This window comes from Panicum virgatum, chromosome 6K (assembly GCF_016808335.1).
Source record: "Panicum virgatum strain AP13 chromosome 6K, P.virgatum_v5, whole genome shotgun sequence".
NCBI lineage: Eukaryota > Viridiplantae > Streptophyta > Magnoliopsida > Poales > Poaceae > Panicum > Panicum virgatum.
The window spans coordinates 12,655,559-12,681,976 of NC_053141.1; the positions used below are offsets into that span (position 1 = coordinate 12,655,559).

General features: G+C 45.7%; 3 protein-coding genes across 3 annotated transcripts; all 3 read right to left on the reverse strand.

Annotated features, from left to right (window-relative positions):
• Nucleotides 1–313: 313 nt before the first annotated feature.
• On the reverse strand, nucleotides 314–15,145 carry LOC120711807. Its single transcript, XM_039997456.1, has 3 exons — nucleotides 14,716–15,145; nucleotides 810–1,095; nucleotides 314–671 (listed from the first exon to the last, which is right to left on the reverse strand). Exons 1-3 carry the CDS (start codon nucleotides 14,812–14,814, stop codon nucleotides 661–663), a joined length of 396 nt encoding a protein of 131 aa, XP_039853390.1. The 5' UTR covers nucleotides 14,815–15,145; the 3' UTR covers nucleotides 314–660.
• An 804-nt stretch (nucleotides 15,146–15,949) lies between these two features.
• On the reverse strand, nucleotides 15,950–18,490 carry LOC120711805 (3-hydroxyacyl-[acyl-carrier-protein] dehydratase FabZ-like). Its single transcript, XM_039997454.1, has 4 exons — nucleotides 18,191–18,490; nucleotides 18,008–18,068; nucleotides 16,965–17,109; nucleotides 15,950–16,492 (listed from the first exon to the last, which is right to left on the reverse strand). Exons 1-4 carry the CDS (start codon nucleotides 18,393–18,395, stop codon nucleotides 16,241–16,243), a joined length of 663 nt encoding a protein of 220 aa, XP_039853388.1. The 5' UTR covers nucleotides 18,396–18,490; the 3' UTR covers nucleotides 15,950–16,240.
• A 2,193-nt stretch (nucleotides 18,491–20,683) lies between these two features.
• Nucleotides 20,684–24,163, reverse strand: LOC120711806 (reticulon-like protein B23). Its single transcript, XM_039997455.1, has 4 exons — nucleotides 23,906–24,163; nucleotides 21,807–21,948; nucleotides 21,315–21,384; nucleotides 20,684–21,200 (listed from the first exon to the last, which is right to left on the reverse strand). The coding sequence occupies exons 1-4, from the start codon at nucleotides 24,115–24,117 to the stop codon at nucleotides 21,085–21,087; spliced, it is 540 nt and encodes a 179-aa protein (XP_039853389.1). The 5' UTR covers nucleotides 24,118–24,163; the 3' UTR covers nucleotides 20,684–21,084.
• Between the last annotated feature and the right edge of the window lie 2,255 nt (nucleotides 24,164–26,418).

Genomic DNA, 26,418 nt, shown 5'->3' on the forward strand with positions numbered 1-26,418 from the left:
AATATTTTAATTTTTTTTCCTATTTATTTGTTTATATTTATACCTATTATTTTTAAAATAAAAAGGATTCAAATAGAGAAACGACAGCTAGGCTATATTTTTAGAAAAATGATGGTACTAGTTTTTTTATTTGAAATGAATATTTTTTAGATCTAAATAGATTTTTTTTTTATTTTTGAGAAAATACAAAACCATCTTTAAAACCACCAAGGGCAAAACTTTGGTTTCGACATCCTCATTTTCCGATAGTATCATTGAAAGTTGAAAATCGAACCTCTCTAATAGTTCAATGGTGTACACTGAATTTTTTCTTCTTTCTTAATGCACTCCTGCGTATTCAAGAAAAACCTAAACTAGAATTTTTCCTTAATTAAAAAACACAACGGAGCCTTCAGAAGGTTCCTGGTCAGGGCTAAAACTACTACCAACCATCATATGCTTACACGATTACCCTAATAGAGAAACAGCATGCCATGACGAACTGAAGACTTGGCATACATCGCAAATAGCACGTACATCGTCAGATAGCTACATACTGGCATACTGCATCACCAAATGTAACCCATTAAGGCATTAACATGTCCACATCTAGCCGGTAATGAAGCATGAACTCAATTGAACAGCAGCAGCGCTTGTTGCATGATTTGGGGGTGCCAGTTATCAGAAGAAACCTGCAATTTGTGGGATAACATCACTCATCAGTATCTTTACTAACCTTCTCCAGTTGTTGACTGATTCTGTGAAAGGCCACAACTCCAGCTATGGTTACATTCAGAGAAATTACTGAATGCCAAAATGGCTGTACTCACCTGACCAGAACTGAGGATGGTTGCCCGGCTGCGGCTGCTGGACATCGTCCTCGACATCCATCGGCGCCGCCTGGTCTGCGCTGAATGGTGGTGGTTCTGAGGATTGGCTCCCAGATTCTGTGCTCAAGGTGCTGTCATGGGCAGCTGCCTCTTGGAGGTGAGTTGGCGTCGACAGTGAGTGTGATGGCATGGGTATGGTTGGATGCACATTAGCTGGTGGAGCTCCAGCATCTGAATCTGCAAGTGGTTTCTCTTCTTCCATCATTTCAGGAATCTCAACCGCATCCTGATGAAAGCAAGGGGAGAGCAAAGACGGAATCATTAGCTAGTGATCTGAGTGTTTTAATTACGTTATTATATTGCCGTCATTAAGATCCATTTGACAGCAGAGCAATGAAACATTCTGATCTGAATTGGGTATCTTGACATGTGGATGACCTTTCACAAGGATCCTGAAACCAGAAACGAACAGGCTACTAAAGTGTTGTACATAGGAGTAGGAGCTTGAAATGCGCAAGACAACCCCAGGCAAGGCAGTTTGTTTAGAGTAGTAAGCATTCCATATGTGCTGCATGATTTTCCCTATCCATCACATGCCTCCATTTCATCATCTTCAGGAACAGTGTATATTCAAAGACTCACCTCCATTCCAGCAAGGCAGATCGTTTCCTGAGAATTTTACATGATTTTCACAAGAAACAGTTTCGAGTCCCCAAGGACAAGAACCAAACTGTTCCATATGCTACTGCAGCTTTAATTTAAAACGTGAATCTGTTGTTTATAGCTTACTGGTACGCTTAAAAGTTACCAGCATATAAAGTATCTTCGCAATTAGTAGAGCATCACCTGTGTAAGCATCTAGGCCCTCGAGGTATGTTTCGGTGATTAATGACAACCATTTTTGTGACTAATGAGTTTATGCAGCTTAATAGATCATTATCGCTCATTTGGTCATATGTCAAAAGAGGCCCCTCAATTTCATTATTCAAAAAGGCGATCTCGGTATTCAACTCAATTTTATGTCAAGACTAAGGATCTTTCTAGTCCTAAGTGTCATAAGGTTGAGAAGGACACTTAGGTTAGTATAGGTTTTATAGTTTTGTAGTGATCGCACTATTAAGAGGGGTTAAGGCTAAGTAACTTGAGCATGGACATGATCATTTGAAAATGGATGCACACTATGGTCACTCAGGCTTCTAGAAGTTCAAATAAGTGGTTCTCAAACTATATCTCAAGAATATTTGGATTTCATTCAAGACTCAAATCAGAAAAGACAAAATCAGAAAAAGTCTATACACCGGTTTAACCGACGCTCTCAATTTTCTATACGTCGGTTAAACGAAGTCAGCAGAGTCTGGACAAATTCAATACACCGGTTAAACCGACGTGTTTGAAATTAACGTCGGTGCATTGGTCCAGAGTTGGTTTTTCCAGAGTATTTCAAGTTCTATACACCGGTTAAACCGACGCTATTTAAATCAAGACGTCGGTGCAATTGACCAGTGAGATGGTTTTTCAGAGGAATTCAAAAGTTGTACTCACCGGTTAAACCGACGATAGGTTTGAGTTAACGTCGGTGCAGTTGTCCAGAGACTTGGTTTTTCAGTGGATCAGTGGACAACTACACTCACCGGTTAAACCGATGGTACGTCGGTCAATCTGCCCAAGTTGTAACGGCTAGTTTTCAGAAGAGGCAGTTTACATTCACCGGTTAAACCGACGATGACAAATGGAGGGACGTCGGATTAACCGACGCTACGCAGTTTTCTGGCAGCTTTTCTCCAACGGCTCTATTTGTGTGAGCTGCCTATATATACCCCTCCAATGGGTCATTTCGCCCACTCTTGACACCAGGCAACATCCATACACTCATACTATAGTCAAGAGCCACATTGAGCTTCATCTTTCACATACTTGTGTTTTCAATCAATCAAGAAGCAAGATTAAGGACTTGAGTAGAGAGAAGCTAGTGTGCATCCGTTCTTGGTGATCGGTTCTTGCTCAAGTGAAGGCCTTAGCTTGTTACTCTTGGTGATTGGCATCACCTAGGCGATCTTGGTGATCGGGGTGTTTCTCGCGGAGCTTGCCAAGGATTGTGGGAGCCCGGAGAAGAAGATTGTACGTGGCTTGAGCTCCACCACGCCGGGATGGTGAACGGAGACTCTTAGTGAGCGCCCAAGTCTCGGTGACATGGGAGGTGACAAGACTCTTAGTGAGTGTCACAACGTGGACTAGGGGTGTGTGCCAACACATCGACACCACGGGAAAAAATCCGGTCGTCTCTTGTCCACTCTCTTTATTCAAGTATTTTCTTTCATGCAATTTACTCATGTGCTTGACTTAGAGATCATAACTTAGCTCTACCTTGCTAGGCTTTACTTTGTTTTTATCTCTCTTAGCTTGTGTAGGTAGCTTAGTTATCCGGTTGGTGAATTGGTGCCCCACTAGTATTGCATAGGTTAAGGTTGCTTTACCTTGTTTTAGAAATTGAAAAAGGCCCAATTCACCCCCCCTCTTGGTCCATCGATCCTTACAATTGGTATCAAAGCCTCGTTGCTCATTTGGATCATTAGGCTTCACCGCCTAGAGCTATGGCCAAGATGGGTGGTTCGCCGCCTCACTTCGAGGGCAAGAACTTTGCTTATTGGAAAGTTTGCATGGCCGCATACCTTGATGCGATTGCCCCCGAAGTGTGGTTGGCCACTAAGACCGGGTTCACCGGAACTCCCACCACCGAACAATTAAAATGGAATGCCAAGGCTAGAAATGCAATTTTCGAGGCCATAAGTGAGGAAGTCTTTGCTAGAGTTAATGGCATGGACTTAGCAAGTGATATTTGGAAGGAACTCATTGAAATTCATGAAGGCTCCACTAAAGTTCGTGAGCAAAAATATCACTTGTTTAGAGCTAAGTATGATTCCTTTAAAATGCTAGCTCATGAAAATTGCAATGATATGTACTCTCGCTTGAATGTCATTGTCAAGGACATTAATGCTCTTGAAGTTTCCAAAATTGACAGTGGCTCCATCAACCGCAAGATTCTCATGCTCCTTCCGAAGCCCAAGTACAACATTATCAATGCTATGCTTCAAAAGGAGAATCTTGATACAATGGAAGTGGGAGAGCTTGTGGGCGAAATTCGCGCTCATGAAATGAGTATCCTTGGTATGACCGAAGAGCCAACAACAAGCAAATCAATTGCTCTCAAAACCAAGGCCAACAAGCACCGCAAGCTCAAGATGGTCAAGCAAGAATCTAGCTCAAGCAATGAAGAAGAAGATCACCATGAAAGCTCATCCGATAATGAAGAAGATGGGGAACTTGCTCTCATGATGAGAAAGTTCACACGCTTGAGCGATAAGATAAACAAGAAGGGTTACAACTTTGACCCCAAAAGAAGGATGTTCCGGTATAAGGAAGATGTCAAGTACAAAACTTGCTATAATTGTGGAGAAAAAGGACACATCTCTCCCGATTGCCCCAAGCCGGACAAAAGAAAGAAGGACAACAAAGGCAAACATCGCCATGATTCAAGCGATGATGAAGAAGATGAGAAGAAGAACAAGAACAAGAAGCTTGGAAAGAAGAAGAGTCATGACAAGAAGACCAAACTCTTCCCAAAGAAGAAAGGGCACACCAAGAGAAGCTTCTTGGTGGAAAAACAAGAATGGGTGACCGATGTCTCATCAAGCGAAGATTCAAGTGATGAAGAAGACATCGTCACCATCGCCCTCACCAATGAAGAACCACCACTACCTCCGCCTCCTATGTGCCTAATGGCAAAAGGTAACACCAAGGTATGTGAGGTGGATAGTGAAGATGATAGTGATGAAGAGCTTGATCCTTATGAATTCACTAACCTCATTAATGAGTATACATCCGTCATCAAGAGGGAAAAGGGCAAAGTCAAAATTCTTGAGAGCACTCATGCCAAGTTAGAGCTTGCCCACTCCGACTTGCTTGGCAAGTACAATGACTTGCTCAAAAAGCACAATGAGTCACTTGTACTTGCTAAGCAAGTTGAAGAGAGCCACAAAAAGATTAAACAAGAGCATAGGGAGTTGGCTCACAAATATCAAGAACTTGAATTTGCCTATGAAGCAATTGACCCAAGTCTTGAGAACTTTGCTCATGAAACTATTGAAAAGGTCAATGCTTCTACCTCATGTGATGACCTACTCATGAATGCAAATGCCACTAATATTGTGTCCAAGCTTGCTCCTTCTAGGGAAAAGGAGTTGATGGATCAAGTAGCTAGCCTCAAGAGTAGTGTGGAGAAGCTCTCAAGAGGAGAATACATCCACAAGGAAATTCTCTTCAACAATGCACGTGACTATGGCAAGAGAGGTCTTGGTTCATTTCCGGAGCCAAATCAAGGCACTACTCCTTCTCCGGAGATCAAGATAAGCTTCATCAAGGAAGTTGGTTCATATTGCCAACATTGCCAAGTCACCGGGCACCACACTAGGGAGTGCACCTTACCATCACGTCCTCTTCCCACTTTACCTAAGAATTACTCATCAATGTTTCAAAATAACCATTTTCTCTTGAGTAAAGTGAAGGGCAAGGTGAAGGCCAAGTTTATTGGCAAACTCACTAAGGAGTCAAAGAAAAAGCTCCCCAAGCAACTTTGGGTCCCAAAAGCTCTTGTCACACATGTGCAAGGCCCAAAGCTTGTTTGGGTTCCTAAAACTCAAAAGTGAATTCTCATGTGTGTAGGTGAACTACAAAGCCGGTGGAAAACATTGGGTACTAGATAGCGGTTGCTCTCAACATATGACCGGCAATGATAGCATGTTCACCTCCCTTGAAGACCCCGGCGATCATGAACATGTCACCTATGGTGATAACTGAAGGGGAAGAGTTTTAGGTTTGGGTAGAATAGCTATCTCTAAAGATTTATCCATTTCTAATGTCTTGTTTGTAGAAGCACTTAGTTTTAATCTTATTTCTATTGCTCAATTGTGTGATCTTGGACTAACGTGTACCTTTGACAAGAATGGTGTTGTAGTAACTCTTGAAGAAGACAAGTCAATGGTATTCACGGGGTTTAGGCATGGCAACATCTATTTAGTGGACTTCTCTTCAAAGCAAACAAGCACCATGACATGCCTCTTCACCAAGTCTTCTCTTGGGTGGCTTTGGCATAGAAGAATTGCTCATATTGGCATGAGCAACCTCAAGAAAGCCCACAAGAGAGGGATGATCACCGGTTTGAAGGACGTCACCTTTGACAAGAACAAGCTATGTAAAGCATGTCAAGCCGGGAAGCAAGTTGCAACACATCATCCCATCAAGACGATGTTGTCTACCTCCAAGCCGCTCGAGCTACTTCACATGGATCTCTTTGGTCCAACTACATACAAGAGCATTGGTGGTAACCTCTATTGCCTAGTAATTGTTGATGATTTTTCACGTTACACTTGGGTTATGTTTCTAGGCGATAAGGGTGAAACTCCGGAAATCTTCAAGACCTTTGCAAGAAGAGCTCAAAGGGAGTACAACTCCCCAATTGTGAAGATCCGGAATGACAACGGCACCGAGTTCAAGAACATGAAGATTGAAGAATGGTGCGATGAAGAGGGCATCAAGCATGAATTTTCCGCCACCTACACGCCTCAACAAAATGGAGTGGTGGAAAGAAAGAACAAGACTCTCATCACCCTAGCTAGAGCAATGTTGGATGATTATGGCACGTCCGAGAAGTTTTGGGCGGAAGCAATCAACACGGCGTGTCATGCATCCAACCGAGTATATCCTCACCGACTCCTCAAGAAAACTCCATATGAGCTCATCACCGGGAAGAAACCAAATATATCATACTTTCGAGTCTTTGGTTGCAAATGCTTCATCTACAAGAAGAAAAGGCTCGGTAAGTTTGAAAGTAGATGTGATGAAGGTTTCTTTCTTGGTTATGCATCAAACTCCAAAGCATATAGAGTATTCAATCAAACCTCCGGGTTAGTTGAAGAAACATGTGATGTGGAGTTTGATGAATCTAATGGCTCCCAAGAGGAGGTTGTTGGCTATGAAAATGTAGGTGATGAGGAGATTGACGAAGCTTTGAAGAAGATGTCCATTGGGGATATCAAGCCGGAAGAGGTGCATGAAGGCAATGATCAAGGGGGAGGACCTTCCTCATCTACACCAAGCACCTCCACGGCGCCCCAAATGGATGAAGATCAAGAAAAAGATGATCCACTACCTCAAGAAGATGTGCCAACACCAACACCCCAAGTCCAAGAACAAGAAGAGCAAAATGTTCCACCACAAGCACAAGTCACCCATGATCCACCCCAACAAGCATCCACGCAAATACCGCTTGTGAAGCATGGTCGCATCTCCAAGGATCATCCAATTGGTCAAATCATTGGTAGTCCTTCAAAGGGAGTAAGAACTCGCTCTAAGCATGCTTCATTTTGCGAATATCACTCGCTTGTTTCTTGTATTGAACCCACTAGCATAGAGGAAGCGCTTGAGGACTCAGATTGGGTGATGGCCATGCAAGAAGAATTGAACAACTTCACCCGCAATGAAGTTTGGGTCCTCGAAGCTCCTCCAAAAGACAAGAACATCATCGGCACCAAGTGGGTCTTCCGGAACAAGCAAGATGAACATGGGGTGGTGGTACGCAACAAGACAAGACTTGTGGCAAAAGGGTTTTCTCAAATCGAAGGTTTGGATTTTGGTGAAACTTTTGCTCCGGTCGCAAGACTTGAAGCTATCCGTATCCTTCTTGCTTACTCTTCACATCATAACATTAAGTTGTATCAAATGGATGTGAAAAGTGCATTCTTAAATGGCGTTATTAACGAACTTGTTTATGTTGAGCAACCTCCCGGGTTTGAAGATCCGACGAATCCTAACCATGTTTATAGGTTGCACAAGGCACTCTATGGGCTCAAACAAGCTCCAAGGGCTTGGTATGAGAGGCTTCGTGACTTCCTAATCATGCAAGGCTTCAAGATCGGGAGGGTGGACACCACTTTGTTCACAAAAGACGTCAACGGAGATCTTTTCATTTGTCAAATTTATGTTGACGATATTATCTTTGGCTCAACTAATGATTTACTAAGCCATGAGTTTGCTACCATGATGTCTAGGGAATTCGAGATGTCCATGATTGGCGAATTGACCTTCTTCCTTGGTTTTCAAGTCAAACAAATGAAGGAAGGGACATTCATCCATCAAGAAAAGTATACTAAAGATATCTTGAAGAAGTTCAAGATGGATGAGTACAAGCCAATCAAGACACCCATGGCAACCAATGGGCATCTCGACTTGGATGTGGACGGTAAACCGATTGATCAATCTCTCTATCGTTCTATGATAGGGTCTTTGCTTTACCTTACCGCATCTAGGCCCGATATAATGTTTAGTGTGTGCTTGTGTGCCCGCTTTCAAGCAAACCCAAAGGAATCACACCTCTCGGCTGTGAATAGGATCCTTCGGTATCTCAAGCACACCCCAAGCATAGGCTTGTGGTACCCCAAAGGCGCTAGATTAGATCTCTTGGGATACTCGGATTCGGATTTTGCCGGAAGCCGTGTGGATCGCAAGAGTACCTCCGGGGGTTGCCACTTGCTTAGGCGTTCTCTAGTTTCTTGGTCGAGTAAGAAGCAAAATTCCGTGGCTTTGTCCACCGCGGAAGCGGAATATATAGCGGCCGGTGCATGTTGTGCCCAAATCCTATATATGAAGCAAACCCTTTTGGACTTTGGTGTGAAACTAGATAGGATCCCACTCCTTTGTGACAATAAAAGTGCCGTAAAAATTGCCAAGAATCCGGTTCAACACTCTCGCACAAAGCACATTGATATTCGCCATCACTTCTTGCGTGATCACGAAGCCAAGGGGGACATTTCCCTTCAAGGTGTGAGATCCGAGGAGCAATTGGCGGATATATTCACAAAACCTTTAGACGAGAGTACCTTTGTTAGGCTAAGGAATGAGCTTAATGTGTTAGATGCGGCAAACGTCATGTAAGTTGCCATGTCATATAGAAAAATGCATACATATAGGACACTTGTCTAACCATGGTAAGATAGTGATGAGCAAGGGTTTAGCTAGAGGTGGTGGTCCACTTGTTTTCCTCTAGGCTTGTAGAAAGGCTCATCATGAAGAAGCTTCCCGTGGGTTCAAACTTGACAAGTAGATCTTAATTTCTTGTTATGCATTTCTTGTCATATAGATGTGCACTTCATGTTTACTTTACTTTCGCATGTGGTTGTAGCTTGCATTATCATTGCATGCGTAAGGGTCACAAAGGAGGTCACTTGATGAAAATGAGACTTGTTTCATATACAAGATCTTAATTCATGAAAAGTGAAAAGAGCAAAGAATTAGGTGCGTTATTGCCTAGTGAGCAATGTCATGATGAGTTTGAAGTTTTCTATCTTCAATATTCCTATGACATGGCTCATACATTTCATTTGGCGCTTTGTCTCTCTTGCGGCTTTTCCTTGTGTTTGAAAAGAAAATTATTTAAGCAAGTGTGCTATCCTATTTATTTTGAGGGGTAAAGTCGCCTATGCAAGTCCATTAACTTGAGTTTATTTGAGTTTTATAAGTTTACTGGACTTAGCATAGAAGAGTGAGCTGAGTGTGGGGTTTTTGGCTTCACCGGTTAAACCGACGTTCAAAGGATCTATACCCATCGGTTTAACCGGCGTTACTAACTTGTGGCTCAGCTCAGTCAAATTCCAGGCGTTCAACCGACGTATTGAAAAGTCAGAGCATCGGATCAACCGGTGATCATAAATGCAGATCAGACCTAGCAATCAACCGGCGTTTTGATCAATCAACCGACGAGTTCACTTTTGACAGCATCGGTTCAACCGGCGTTCAGTTTCAGATCTGGGGAAGTCTCGGTTGAACTGCACCGACGCAATCAACCGGCGCTCAAACCCTAGGCGTCGGATCGACCGGCGTTAAGAAAAATCGCGGGCCCACCTGTCATATATGTCTCTTGCCCGCGCTGCCGGCCCCTGTTTCTTTCTCCTCTCACGCCGAGCCGCCGCCGCCCGACTCGTTCGCCTCCGCGCCGCCACCTCTCGCCGCCGCTCGCCTGCACACAACGCCGCCGTTCCAAGCCGCCGCCGCGCATCCTCGCGCTCGCCCAACGCCGCCCGTGCGCACCTGCACCGTTCTGCGCCGCCTGCGCTCGCCGCCGCCGCCGCTTGCTTTTCTCCCCAGCGCCGCCCGCACGAGCCTCCATCGCCAAAGCGCCGCCGTGCTCCACGCCGCAGCCCCACGACGCAGCCGCAGCCCCACGCCGCAGCCGCACCCGCAGCATCTTCTCGCCAGGCGCTCGCCAGGTGCTCGACGATTTGCCTGAGCTGCTTCTTTCGCGCCGCGTTCGTGTTCCGCACACCGTCAGTCGAGATGGGTCGCGAGAAGAGGAAGGGGAAGGAAGTTGTGGTCGAGAAGCCCGCTCGCAAGCGGACTCGTGCAGAGAAGGAGGCCGAGAGGGCCGAGATGGTGGCCAAGGCCGCCGAGGAGCAGGCATCAGGCCGTGCTCGTCCGTTCCAGATCAGGGAGGACCCCAGAGGCAGAGGCAGAGGCAGAGGCAGGGGCATTGGTAGAGTGAGAGGTGCCAGGGCCACCAGAGCCGCAGCGGCAGCAGCAGCAGAGTCAGATCAGTCAGATACAGCTGCAGATTCTGACTCAGAGGCAGCACAGTCAGAGGGGCAGAGTTCTCCACAGCAGTCGTCTGAGAGAGGTTCCCCGGCAGCGACAGAGCGTCGCACTGGACCGAGGACTCGGGGAGGACACTAGCCACAGGAGCCCCGCAGGTCCGCAGCAGCAGCAGCAGCAGCTCGCAGAGCCGAGGCCCTAGAGGCCGAGCGCGCAGTGTTCCGTATGGACACTGTTGTGCGTCTGGAGCCAGGTGTGATGCTCCAGAACTTGACCCGAGCCAATGCGGCCAAGGTCAAGAGGCTCAGGTGGAGTGTTGACGAGGAGGTCTGGTTCCCAGTGACCCGAGACAGCAGAATCGACAGGAGGTTCTGGACTTTGCTACAGGCCAGCTTCTACGAGACTTTCCAGCGGAGGGGCCACCGGATCTTTCAGCACAGGGTTCTTGACTGGGTCTCACTGAGGACAGCCGCAGGGGGAGCAGATGTGAGAGCACACTTTGCTCACTTCAGAGGTCTGCCCAGATTGCTAGAGATGGAGCAGAACCGTTATATCGAGGACTGGGTCAGAGTGTTCTACGCTACAGCTTGGATAGCCCCCGAGCGCAGAGCCGTGCACTTCATGTTTGGAGGGCAGGACTTTGGTTTGTCGAGGGCGACCATTGCTGGTATTCTTGGAGTTGACCTGGTCGACGTCTCGCTGCACGAGAGGGTTTACGGGGACTCAGATCCACCCCGCAGGGCGATGGTTGGCGGGATTGCTCCTTCTCACGAGGCGATCACTCAGTGCTTCCGCCAGCCGTTCCCAGCCTCTTACGCCAGAGTGCCGAGTTTGCTGACCCCAGAGGCTTACGCTGTTCACATGGCACTCCGGAGGACTCTGTTACCGAGGAGTGGCTACCCGGAGGGGTTCACAGGTTTGCAGCAGCTCTTGCTCCTACACATCCTCACTCACGAGCCATTTGATATAGTTGACTTTATTCTGGCTGAGATCGAGGATGTGATCACTGATGGGATGGGTGTGGTGCGACAGTTTCCCTATGCGCACTGGATCAGTTACATATGCTCTATGATAGTGCCAGCAGAGTCACCCATCAGTGCCCCTTACCGTCACGACGAGGCTCCCAGGTTCCCTGTCTACCGACCCACAGCTCCACAGGACAGGAGGAGGGGCAGACACGCAGATAGAGCAGCGATGGCTCGACTGTCACCGGAGGTTCAGGCACGAGTGGCAGAGGAGGATGAGGCACTCCTAGCAGCAGAGGCACAGCTTCCCGGGGGAGATGATGAGATTCACTGGTCTGAGCTTGAGTCAGACTCCTCCGACGACGTTGAGTACTTTCCTTCAGCTGCCCCAGCCAGTCACGATCACGAGGCAGGAGGTTCAGGAGAGCCAGCTCCTCCGACTTCAGCAGCTGCTACAGTCTCTGAGTCTCAGGTGACTCAGCCGTCCGAGCTCACTTCACTACTACAGCAGCTCGTGACCCAGCAGAGGGAGGACAGACTTGCTCAGGAGGAGGCCAGGAGAGCCCATGAGGCCCAGATTGCAGCTATTCAGAGAGAGGCAGCCCGAGAGCGTGCAGCGACAGAGGAGCGTTTTGTCGGCCTCATTGACAGAGTTTCACAGAGGACAGACGCTCAGTTCCAGCAGATGCAGCAGGGCATGATGGCGATGTTCGGGATGATCTCACAGCTTTACTCTCACACCGGACTCGCCCCGCAGCAGCCAGGACAGCCAGGCCTTCAGGGTGTTGGAGCACCTCAGCTTGCCGTTACACCAGCTCCAGCCCCTACTGCAGCTCCAGCTACCTCAGCGACACCGGAGACCACGTTCTCAATGTCCGCATTACTTGGGTCTGCTGGTCGTCCACTGTTCTCTCCACTGCCAGCGACCACACTCTTTCAGGACTCACCGTCAGCGGTTCAGTCGGTCGCCCTCCCTTCCTCACTTCAGGCAGCACCTTCAGGGGGAGGAGCTGTAGAGGAGTCCCTGCTTCCACAGTCGACACAGCCGGCAGCTTCAGCGGTCACTTCTTCGGATATTGATACTTCTTCCGCTGGCCCGGTTACGACTTCTACGGATCCTCTACCAGGCAGTGCCAGCACGAGAGCCTCCACGACAGTCACCCCCCCAGTGAGCTCAGACCCAGACCAGCAGCTTCCGTCTGTCACCGAGGGTGAGAGCTCTCCGTCCGACGACGACGACGACCCGGACCGCTTCCTCGCCGTACCACGACAGCACGACCCGTAGCTCGCCTTTTGGTGCTTTGATGCCAAAGGGGGAGAGGTGTTAGGGGGAGCCACAGAGTTAGGGGGAGGGTAGAGCTAGAGAGAGAGCTCGTAGTTATCAGGACTTTGATTCTTTGTATCACATTTGGTGTTAGTTCATGGATATGTACATTTGTCGCTTGAGTATGCCGTGCTTTGAGACATATCTATGAATTTCGTTTGAGCCGTTGAGCTCTTTGGTCCTTCTTTTCGAGTTCGCTTGTGTTTATCTTGCTTTATCTTTCTCGCTCTCTCGTTATTTATGGTTGTGTTGTCATCAATCACCAAAAAGGGGGAGATTGTAAGCATCTAGGCCCTCGAGGTATGTTTCGGTGATTAATGACAACCATTTTTGTGACTAATGAGTTTATGCAGCTTAATAGATCATTATCGCTCATTTGGTCATATGTCAAAAGAGGCCCCTCAATTTCATTATTCAAAAAGGCGATCTCGGTATTCAACTCAATTTTATGTCAAGACTAAGGATCTTTCTAGTCCTAAGTGTCATAAGGTTGAGAAGGACACTTAGGTTAGTATAGGTTTTATAGTTTTGTAGTGATCGCACTATTAAGAGGGGTTAAGGCTAAGTAACTTGAGCATGGACATGATCATTTGAAAATGGATGCACACTATGGTCACTCAGGCTTCTAGAAGTTCAAATAAGTGGTTCTCAAACTATATCTCAAGAATATTTGGATTTCATTCAAGACTCAAATCAGAAAAGACAAAATCAGAAAAAGTCTATACACCGGTTTAACCGACGCTCTCAATTTTCTATACGTCGGTTAAACGAAGTCAGCAGAGTCTGGACAAATTCAATACACCGGTTAAACCGACGTGTTTGAAATTAACGTCGGTGCATTGGTCCAGAGTTGGTTTTTCCAGAGTATTTCAAGTTTTATACACCGGTTAAACCGACGCTATTTAAATCAAGACGTCGGTGCAATTGACCAGTGAGATGGTTTTTCAGAGGAATTCAAAAGTTGTACTCACCGGTTAAACCGACGATAGGTTTGAGTTAACGTCGGTGCAGTTGTCCAGAGACTTGGTTTTTCAGTGGATCAGTGGACAACTACACTCACCGGTTAAACCGATGGTACGTCGGTCAATCTGCCCAAGTTGTAACGGCTAGTTTTCAGAAGAGGCAGTTTACATTCACCGGTTAAACCGACGATGACAAATGGAGGGACATCGGATTAACCGACGCTACGCAGTTTTCTGGCAGCTTTTCTCCAACGGCTCTATTTGTGTGAGCTGCCTATATATACCCCTCCAATGGGTCATTTCGCCCACTCTTGACACCAGGCAACATTCATACACTCATACTATAGTCAAGAGCCACATTGAGCTTCATCTTTCACATACTTGTGTTTTCAATCAATCAAGAAGCAAGATTAAGGACTTGAGTAGAGAGAAGCTAGTGTGCATCCGTTCTTGGTGATCGGTTCTTGCTCAAGTGAAGGCCTTAGCTTGTTACTCTTGGTGATTGGCATCACCTAGGCGATCTTGGTGATCGGGGTGTTTCTCGCGGAGCTTGCCAAGGATTGTGGGAGCCCGGAGAAGAAGATTGTACGTGGCTTGAGCTCCACCACGCCGGGATGGTGAACGGAGACTCTTAGTGAGCGCCCAAGTCTCGGTGACATGGGAGGTGACAAGACTCTTAGTGAGTGTCACAACGTGGACTAGGGGTGTGTGCCAACACATCGACACCACGGGAAAAAATCCGGTCGTCTCTTGTCCACTCTCTTTATTCAAGCATTTTCTTTCATGCAATTTACTCATGTGCTTGACTTAGAGATCATAACTTAGCTCTACCTTGCTAGGCTTTACTTTGTTTTTATCTCTCTTAGCTTGTGTAGGTAGCTTAGTTATCCGGTTGGTGAATTGGTGCCCCACTAGTATTGCATAGGTTAAGGTTGCTTTACCTTGTTTTAGAAATTGAAAAAGACCCAATTCACCCCCCTCTTGGTCCATCGATCCTTACAACCTGCCAGTTGCCGTACCTGTAGTTTGATCCTCTTGGGATCAAGGGAGATGGTGAATCCATGGCTGGCCACCTCTGCATCCTTCCTCTTTATGTTCATCGCCACAAGATTAGCCATGGAACCCAAACAAGGAGAACTCAAAAGGACAGTATCCAATTCCCCTGGTTTGAACTTTTGAAGAAAGCTCAAGGCACTCTCGCAACCTTCATCTCTCCTCGATTTGGATATATATAGTGAAGGTTTCGACCAACTTAATCGACCCGAATTCGCCTCCTAATTGCGTTCGGGCAAGAGTTGACCAGCTTTCCCAAATGACCTGGATCTGGATTAGTGCCTCGCAAATTCGTAGGTAATTTATCGATCTCGCAGTGTTGACCAGTTCTAGTTGACTTTTATGCTCGTTGTGAACTTGTGATACTTGCCCTTGGTTGAGTACGTCTTTGCTGCTCCTTTTTTTTTTGTTATCTGCAGTTGTTTGTGACAGAAAATAAAGACTAGATAGTGCTGCGGTTGTCATATATATTGAGTCAGCAAAGCCGCTGCTGAGGATAGCAAAAAATGATGATTAGTAATGCATCTTCACTTGAAGGTTTTCCTTGTTTCCAACCAGGATGACATGTAGGATTGACAAATGCGAAGATGACCACATGATATCGCATACTACTCTCCAATGGTCAGACACAGGCTAGGAGCGCTTGAACAGTTCAAGGCAGACGCTGGAGGCAGTAAATTTTTTTTGAAGGACTGTACCAGTAACAATTACCTGGCAGCTAACGAACCAAATGGCATGTGTCGATTCTGGATCACAGGAATACAGTGGGAAAACATTCAATTTCCACAACAATTCTCACAGAAATCAGAAAGAAATTTCTCATCTACTGCTGAGCACAAAGTACTTATTTGTAGTCCCCACCTGTGACAATTCCTGGAAGCTGCACGGTTTTATTATGATGAAAGAATGCGCAAAACAATGACCAGGACTGCATGCAGTCATGCCTTCTCACACTAGTTGCATTAATAAGTCATAATAAATTGCCATGTGAACAAACTGCGAAAATGCAAGAAATTCACACTAGTTGCATTAATAAGTCATAATAAATTGCCATGTGAACAAACTGCGAAAATGCAAGAAATTTCAAAAAGAATTTAACTCCCCTGACATATCTTGAATGCTTGAGAAATGAAAGAATTTGACCCATACTATGCTGGAACATATACAGCAAATTTGAGAAACTGATAACATAGCAGAGGGGGATCCACTAAGAAATTCCAGGAAGCACACTCAAACCATCATTGTTTATTCCATCAAACAACTACCTCACATACTGTAATCCTGTATTACAACAGCAACAGAGCTAGATTAAGCTCTGGTAGGCGATAGAAATCGTGTGAACATGGACTCAACACACTTAACAACAGGTAAAGGATTGCCTCATGCCAATTGTATGTTTAGCTCAAAACTCGATTCTTTCAAGAAACTAACCTGGTCCCATCCTAGCCAATGACTCTGGAAGGGAATTGGGCGGTGCTAGATATCTTTGGACTATTCAGTTGCACTGACAAGGAGGAACTCCCCCTCACAAACTAGGTCACCACCAACATAAGCTTTTCCATCCATCTTTGCGAGTCCAAATCTCTTCTGGTACTTTGTCAGAGTCATTCTCATGATCAATGTGTCCCCAGCAATCACTGGCTTCCGGAACCTAACTTTGTCAATCCCTGCAAAAAAGAAGTTGTCTCGAGATCCACCAACTTCAGGTTGCAGCATCACCAGACCCCCAACCTGAGCCATAGCCTGTGGATAAAGGTAAAAGTAATTTGAAATGTGAATCATTGAATCCAGGAATGTGGTCAGCAAGATACAAACTATGCAGTAAAGCAGGCAACTACATACATATCAGCTTGGTGTTAAGGCAAATTTCATTGAACTCAACATGAAGCATATGCATATGAAGAAAATTGCATAACTAAATTATTGTTTATTTATGGCTACTTCTGAAAGACTGTTGCAACACGGAAATGGACAAATTATGCTTGATGGCATTCAACGCCATGCTTTGACACCAAGACTTTGTGAAAACAAAGTCATGGTGTACATAATTCCAGGATTAAGCATTATAGGTATCCTTCACTAGGCAATATTGACAGACCGCTCCAGTGATGTTTTGAACAGAAATAAATTATACTATTAAGGGATCAGTAAGATCCACTCACTAAACAGGATTGACAAACTAACAAGGCCAGCAACATAGTGAGTCAATGGTTACCTCAACCATGAGAACACCAGGCATTATGGGGCGTTCAGGGAAATGTCCTGGGAAGAAGTTATCATTTATCGTAACATTCTTGATCCCCACTGCATATTCTCCAGCCTTGTATTCAATTACTCTATCAACCAAAAGAAATGGGAACCTAACATGCACATCCACATGCATAGTATTAGATAGTTTTTTAAAAAAAAAATACATACCAGATAAAAGTTAGTTGGTTCATTGCAATGCTTATTGATCTCCAGATAAGAACATGTCATGAATTCAAAGGGCCATGGCCATAGTGCACAATGTCCAGTTTGGATATTCAATATTTCAATATCTTTTTCAGTAGAAAGTAAAACTTGTTGCAGATACACACAAGATACAGAGTACAGCTGCCTACAATACGACGACAGAGATCAAATATCCAGAATCCATAAGGAAATGCAGTTAAAATACTATGTATCAGGGATTGACATGCACATGAAATTGTGGTGACTGCAGCAGCCTCCGCAGATAAAACAGTAGTGAAGTTGCAACAACCCTTGGATTTTGTGCCAAAATCCCTCTTAGGACTTTTCAGTAAGCACTCAGACTTTCATTGCAGAATGTTACAGTTTTACAGCTAGGACACCCTGCCTGTCAAGGCGCCACCACATTTTCTTATCTGTTTCTTTCCATCGTTTATAAGCAATTTTGACTCTATGTCAGCGCACAAGGAGAGCAAACTATCCTAGTTAGTTCAATGCTACAACTCCAAAACTTGGATGACACTTTAACAATGTGCGGAACTATGCTATGCACAGTATGCACCACATAGGCATAAATCGATGGACCTTTACAACTGGAGAGATCTCTAGGTGTGAAATGACAGAGTTAAAGCATCATATGTTCATACTTGCAAGGAAATGGACCACCTCTTATGGTAGGTCAATCTATGGTCAACATTTCGATGATGCTGGAAGGTGCTGCACCAACATTGAAGTTGTGCCGTCCGATTGCAATGCCAGACGTGTTGCGCAACCACAAGAGCAAGCAAGCGAGTGGCCTGCACTCACCTGTGGGGGAGGATCTCGCGGATCTGGTTGATGTCCATGACGCTGGGGAAGGCAGGGAACCCTGCGGCACGCAAAACACGAAGCAGCGCGAAAAGCTTAGCGAAACCCAATCGGCAGGCAGAGCGCGGGCGGGACGGGGGGAGAGGCACGGTGAGTGAGGGAGGGAGGGAGAAAGGGACCGACTTTTCTCGATGGGGACCGCCTCCGGCGCCGTCTCGACGCTGTCGCCGTCGGCGGCGCGGCGCGCGGCGAGGACGAGGCGGCGCGGCGCCGGGGCCGACGCGGAGCGCGCGCGGCGGGGCAGGGCCAGGGCGCGGGCGCGCGCGGCCGGGACCGCCGGCGCGGCGCGGCAGATGGCCGCGGATCTGGGCACGGCGGCGGCCTCCATGGCGCGCGGCGCGGCGGCGGGCGGCGTGGGGAGCGGGGGCGGCGAGGCGAGGCGAGAGGAGGAGCGGGGGGTCGGGGGGGATGGCGATAGGAACGAGGACGGCAAGGTTTTGTGGGGGCTTTGAGTTTTGGGAGCTCCGTTTCAGATTGTTGGCTTGTTGGCTTTGGGATGTACGCCTGCTTGGCTTTTGCCATTTCATTCTGTCGGCAGCTGTGAAACCCGCTAATAATACTCTTGTTCAGCTACAACCCGCTAATTTCTTCTAATTTCTGGCCATGTTTAACAACAGACACTTTGTTCTGCAACAACCCGCTAATAATATTTTTCTGTCACACCAAATCAGCAACAGCTACCAGCACTGGCCAGCTAGCAGTATTTTTTTTCTTACAACAAATCAGCACCAGCCACCGGACACAGCTGGCCGAAAGAGTTAGAATTTGTTCGGTATAACATTCTTGTGTTATTAATTTTTTATAAAACTGAAAACACGCATCGATGAATTGCAGGAATTTCGTGCAAATAGCCAGCGGCGGATCCAGCACTACATGCCTTGGACTGCAGAACTACTTGAAGACGACTGGCTTGCCTGATCGAAGTTAAAACACGGCTAGGACTTCTTCTCGGATTCAACATTGCACCCCAATATTTCCATCTATTCCTGCTACCCCATTGTTTCTAAAATCAGCTAACAACTGTCCTTAGAGAGATTCCCCAAGGAAAACCTTCTTTTCTTTTTGAGAACGTGAACATGAGCGGTAGACTGAACATCCACACCATCTTGATTTGACACAGCAACACTTTCCACACTGCTTGTCAAGTTAAGTAACGACTTGCATATAGGGGACCCACCTAGTGCCCCAAGGGCTGACTCTTCTTTCTTTTATATGATTTTTATTTACCCTGTCTGATAATGAGCAAGGAATATACGTCTTTCTTTCTGCTAAAGAGGATCTATTAAACCCATAATTCATTAGATCCTTGTTAGCAATGTCAACTAGGTATCATAAGTAAATGGATCCCGGTTGTTCAATCCTTTGATAACCAAGGTCATTCTTTGCTAAAGAGAAATGATCACTATGGGTCAGACTCAATAGAATTAGATCCATTCCAAATAGCGAGAATTAGGATTCTTGATCCCTCTCAATCTCTCTTTCAATTCGAGGATCCAGAGAGGTGTTTTCATAGTCATCTCCGAATATTTGCCATCTCCGAATATTTTCGATTTCATTTTTCTAATTAAATTATGAGATTCTCTCTTTCACTTGTTAATAATTTTATAAACTTCAGTAGAAAACATAGAACATGTGGACACTTGTATAGTTTCGGACTACCCTAAACTAGATCTAATCTTGGTTCCGCTGGTTCCAAGTAGGTCCAATAATAGTTACTGTAGAAGTATACAGAGCATACATTTTAATGTCAACACATGGTAAAAGGAGAAATGAGAGTATTTTTGCCGTTTTAGCATAATGTCTAGCTTATACCTATGTAAAAAATAACTTGCGTACGTAGTAAATACGACAGTAGACATGACATTTAGGCCTATAATTTTTTTTAACCGAGCTCGGTCTAAATGATTACAAGACCTAATTACTGAGAAAAGAAGGCCTAGACTGGTGATTAGCATTAATAATTAATGATTAGCTAACTTAAGCTTGGCTACTGGATCATTAGAGCATCTCCAAGACTGTCCAATAAAAGTTCCCAATAATCAGTTTTGGGAACAAAGTTGAAAAAATAATGCTCCAACAGGTGTCTAATATTGTTCATAAAATTTATCCATGCCAAATCTTACCCTCCTTTCCATGCTCCCAATCCTTACGCGAAAAACGGTGACAAAAAACTTCCGCGAGTATCTGTTCATGCATGGCAAAAAATCAGATGTTGAGCCCACAAATTGATGATGTGGCAGCAACTAAATCGTTTTTGGAACCACTTTATTGGGAACTGTTGGATGTGGGTGTATTTTTTGTTCCTAATACTTTTTTGCTAAGTGCTAAAACCAAATTGTTACCACTATATTTTTTTAGTCACTCTTGGAGATGGTCTAGGTGGGGGGGGGGGGGGGGGGGGGGGGGGGCTGGCTCGCCAATTACAGCCTCATTATGGGTAGTAATCAAGGCCTAATCCACTGTTGTTAAAAGGAACTAGCTTACATATATCAAAATAAGGGAAATGAATGGACTCATCCAGCAGCATCAATATGGTTACGCGTTGGTGACATAAAAATATAGGACAACCTTTTTAAATCACCTTGTTTTCAGAATAATGGCGATCAATCTGTCAGATAGGACGCGATGCCTCGACATGCGTAAGCATTAATATGTGGTGAAATGCCATTCTTTATCAGATTACACGAACAACTTTTTTGAAGGAAAATTACACGAACAACTGACAATGCAATCTCATAGGCCCTGTTGCAACATCAGGTTCAGGCAAAGGTAACCGTGATCAAGCAAAACACACAAGGCCATATTTCACGACCAACCTCGAATCACGAGATCATGGCTAGCCAAAGAGATCCGCACTTGGAAACATATCATGATATACAGAGGTCGTGACTCCACAGTTGGTAAAACATCGAGTCCAGTCGCCATAGATGCCATAGTTCAAGCTATTAGCCTGCAGGACCATGTACAAAAGGAGGGGAAAAAAAAGAAGAGCACTGTCGTCCATGTACATGTGGAAATCACGTGGTATCCTGAGCACTGCCCAATGAATCCCTTCCCACAGGTACCCAGGAAGGAAGTTGATCAAATAGATCGGTGCTTTGTGCAAACATATAGAGGCAGAAGATGCATAGTGCTGGTCATGGCAACAAAACATAGTCATAAGTCATAATTAATTCTTTTAGTGCTAAATTCACACATAAAAGGAAATCTGAAGCAGCATAAGGGAAAGTTTTGCTGTCATTTTTACCAGCATAAGCAACTGCAGCTCCTGACACCACTCTTCCCAAAGCTGCTAGAAAATACAATGTAAACACCACCTGCAAGGTTGTAGATCAGTGTAAGCCAGAGGATATGCAAGCACAGGGAGGATCAAACTGACTTTGTTCTATAGGAAATGGTTGTAGTCTTGTAGATCAGTGCAAGCCTGAGAATAAGAAATTCGCACAGATCAACAAAAAACTGCACTTAAATGACATAAGGGTGCCTATTCAGCTATTCTCATTTCGCTACACAACTTGCATATCAGAGAAAAGCATGGAAAAATGTGACCTCACCACTCACCAGCTACTGTGCTTAAAATGACAAGTTGTAGTCTTAACAAACAAAATGACAAGTTGTCGTCTTAACAAACACTACCTAGGCAACTAGCAACATGAATATCATAGAATTTCAACATTTCTTTGTCTCAAAATCTACATGGACCACATACAAAGTTGAAGTTATGACTCATGACACATACCTTGAAAAATAGCTTCTTGTCATGTCCAGTTGCAGCCACCCTTAACACAGACTCAGCAGCACCTATGGTATTAGCCAAGGATGCAACTATGCTATTTGCCATTTCCTGAGAAATCTGCCATTCAAGAGGATCCACCGGCACCCTACATGCAAAACCATTAAAGGCGAAATGAGGCACTGCAATGATAAACAACAAGTAATTTGTAAAATAGAGTCTAATTAAATTGCATGGCAATCGTCAGTTAATTGATCAATAAAGTTGCCACTTGCCACTGCTAAGGTAAAGAAATTGCTGCCAACAAACAAAATTATCAGGAAATTACCAATGATAAACATTCCGAAATTGTAAGGTAAATCAAAGCCCTCTTTTTGAAAACAAGCTAACTGTTTTATTGTCTATGCTTGGGGAATATAGTATCTCATGAAGTAGGAAATTTGCGCCAACAGGGAGAAAGCACCAACAGCTAATAAAACAGAGTTAGTTTAGCAGGAATACATCTGAGTCAAATTCAAACTTAGTGCTCGGCGCAATTTTCTTTTGGCAGAAGCACCCCAAGAAAATGAATTAGGTCAAGCGCTGGCGGGTAGTTACCATATTTTAAATCTCTAATGAATCAAATAAGAAAATTCAAATATAATGTAAGTAAAACTGGTGCAGAAGTATGTACCAATTCTCACCAGGGTATAAATAACATTGCACGCAAGCTAAGCTTCCGTAGACACCAGGGTATCAAGTTTTGAACACCTTTTTTTTCTTCTAAAATCTAGTGAATATTTGTGTGTTTCCGTTCAACATTTTAGACATTTTCATGTGCTCTAGCACATTCCTACAAACTGAGTCAGTTGGTTTCTACCTAACGAAATTTGTTGCTAGCACTGAGTTTACCATACAACAAGAAAAGGATATATTCGTTCTGATTTCAATAATAAGGTCAAACTCAATGAATTTTACATTTGTATAGGCCATTTCATATCCATACCATAAATTTTTTCCAAAATAGTACTATTGGGGATTGATTTGCTCCTCTTCACTTGCCTATCCCTTTTCAGTCTTTCTCCATTTCTAGAATAATCTACTAAGCCACCAGCAGGAGCTAACACCATTAGCCACTACTATCAACCAAGAAATCAAGAATCCTAATCAAACCATTAGGGCTAATCTGGTAAGCATAACATTTTGAGGCCAAATAGCAGGAGGAAATGTCTAGAGGCAAGAGGGAGCAGATTTAAGTTGTGCGTTCCACTGTACTTTATCTATAAGAAGCTTCAGACGAGCGAACATTTTTGCACAGGGATAACGTACATCACAAAGTAGTAGTAGGAAACTGGTGCTGGACTGCTGGCAGGGAAAAAGAAACCAACAACCAGTACACTGAATTAGTTTAATAGGAATTAATCAATAGCAATTTGAAGTGTTTACTGCAATTTTCTGTTGGTAGAAACACCTAACGAAAGTGAATTAGATGAGTGACAATGGTGTGATTGGAGCATCCTATTCAATTCAGTATGCAATCCCAAAGCAATCGGAAGCAATAATGTCCTTCAGAAGTGATGCAGAATTTTCCCATACCAGGGAATGGGTTATTATCTTGGCTGGATATGATAAGCAAGTGACCTAACTCGAGAATCGCCATGCTCTTATCTTCCTTCTTCACGTGTTTTATTCGTGTATTCCCCACTCTAGCTATCTGATGCAGGCTACTACACATAAGAGAATGGATATTTGGTACTACATTTTGACTTACTTTCCACTTGCATGGCCTACTTCATACCAATAGCCAATTTCCCACAGAAAAACAAAAATCTAAATTGGGGGATCCATAGTTCAATCGCTCTCCTCTTAGTCGCCTACCTCCTTTCCCCTTTCTAGCATCATCTACTAGCCACCAGCAACAATTGCCAACATCATCTTAGAACTAGCTTGTTACAGTGAACCCAGAGAAATCAAGGTTCCTGGAGAAACCATCGCACCTAATCATCATAACAACCAGCAAGCGGAACCAACTAACAACCCAAGAAAGGCAGAATTGCTTCAACCGAAGGGCGGTCGGGAGGAGGGCGGGAGGAGACGACGAGGAGCGGGGTAAAGCGGGAGCTCACGAGATGTGGAGGTGGCGGAAGAGGAGGCCGAGGATGGAGAGCGAGCAGAGGAGGACGAGGAGCACGTCGGCGGCGAGGGACACCGCGCTGGCGCGCCGCACCGCGCAGTGGTAGTAGACCAGCCCCCCGCACACCGCGACCACCGCCCACCGCCCGGCCCCCGCCCCCCTCGCCGCCGCGGGGTCGCCGCCGCCGCCAGCGCTGGGGTCCATCGGCGCGTCTCGTGTCGTGGCCGCCTTGTTGGACCGGTACCTTTTCAGTTGTCCTGGTCCACCCGGGTTGTGACTTTGTCATCTTTTATGGGCTGGGCTGGTCCGAGTCTATGTATTTTATTTGAAATGGTCTTTCTATTACTGGGCCTAAATATTTCTCATACATGGCCACAGTATATCGAGCAATTGTGGGCGCAGCTAACCATCGCTTCAGCACCTGAAGCCGGCGGCCCACGAGTGGTCCACACTCCTTCCTCACCTTCTTTTACCTTCGTCCCGAGTATCTCCGCCGCCAGGCGCCGGCCGCCGGCTCCCGCCCAGCCCCGCCTCCACCCCACCGGCGCGGGCGGACTAGGGTCCCGCCGGAGATGAGCGGCGTCGCAGTGCTAGGCATCCATGGCCGCGTGGCGACGGCTGCTGCAGTGGTTTTGCTAGGGGCTAGTCGGGGGAGCGCGGGCACGATTGGCTTGGCGCCTTGCACCGGTCAAGCATCGCCGTCCGCGTGGAGGCCGAGCGCTGGCGTGCAGGGGAGGAAGAAGCGCGGCGAAGCTGACACTACTGCAAAACTGCATTAGAGGCATTTCCAAAAGCTCTTGGAGGCGCGCACAATTTTTAACCGCCTCGATTAATGCCCGGCATTAACCGAGGCAGTCATTTCTTATTAACCAAGTCGGTTAAAGAAACCACCTCGTAAATAAGATTAATCGAGGCATTTTTTTATTTACCGAGACAGTTAGAAGTAACCGCCTCGGTTAATCATTTACGGAGACGGACATATATAAGACGTCCGCCTAAAAAAATGACGTCCAGCCCACGGCCCACTACTGCACTCGACTATATAAACAGGACTTAGGTTTTATTTTTCATTCTCCCCTCCTCTCGCTCAGCCGCCGCCCCTCCCTCTTCCTCCCTCTCCCTCAAACACCACAGTGACGTCGTGCCTCCCTCCCACAGCGGTGCGGCTCCCGACCGGAGGCGGAGGAGGCATGGCCCCTCCCTCCCGACAGCGCGGCCCCCTCCCTCCCGGCGGCGGCGGCGCGCGAGGCCCGGCCCCATCCTCCGGTGGCGGATCTGGCTCCGCCGCGGCAGATCCAGCGACGTGGAGGCCGGATCCGGCGAGGAGAGCCCGGATCCGATGGCGGAGAGGCTGGATCCGGGTGCGGGCCTGGCGGCGGCGACGCTCCCTCCAGTGGGTCGGGACAGCGAGCCAGGCGGCGGCGGCGGCGGCAGCGCAGGGCCCAGATCCAGCCTTGGACCAATAGTTTTTTTTAATTTTTTGTTTCTTTAACCGAGGCGGGCATGAAAACCGCCTCGGTTAATGTTTCATTTACCGCGACCTGTGATCGGAGGCGTTTGGTTTGCTCGCCTCCATAAAAATTTTTGTAGTAGTGTGGTCGGCAGCCGGTCGGTGAACCGTGTTCGCACGATGGCGTGCTGCAGAGGCGCGCGTGCAGGTTGGCATGGCAGCTAGCGCGGTGCAGGCATCGGCCGTGACATGGCGCGCAAGCTCTGCTCGGCAGGGAAGAAAATAGGGGAGGGAGAGAGAAGAGAGAGAGAGAGGACCAAGGTCAACGACATTTTACTGTAATTTTCTCCAGAATTTTGAACTAAATTTGAAATTTTGTCAACATGAAAGTTGTAGAGAATTGAAAATCTACAAATTTCATTTCAGACAAAGTTCATTTGAGCTATGGCTTGAGAGCTAACAAGATCCAAAGAAAAGGTTAAAGTTGAATTTTAAATTCAGCTCAAATTGTAATTTAAACATGAGTTTGACTTCAAAGTTAAAAATAGTTTCACTCAAAACTTGGGCAAGTTTCTTAAAGAAAAGTTATTCCTTATCAAAAGTACTATAACTTTTATTTTGGCCAAAAGTTCAGTATTTTTAAGCAAAATAAATTTTAAACTTAGATGCAAGACAGGAACATTCAAAGCTTTCAAAAAGTTGAAAATTTATCATTGCATGTGTGTAATTTCAACTTGCCTTCTATACAAATTTTGTAGAGCATCAAAAGAGGGATGTTGTGTTTTTTTCTTCATATGGCTTGATAATTTATGTATGAAAAAGTACACAAAGATCTTATTTTAGGCATATCAGCACACATACGTAGGCACATATACATTCAAATGCATGCATACATGTAAGAAATGCATTGTATTTAATTATTCTTGATCGTTGATGCATGATGCTATGTTTAGAATTTCTTGCTTAGAATTTTTTAAACACCTGAGGTGTTACAGTATTGTCTCCATGTCTCCACAGCCATCAATAAGGCCGAGACCTCCTTCTCATAAATAAAC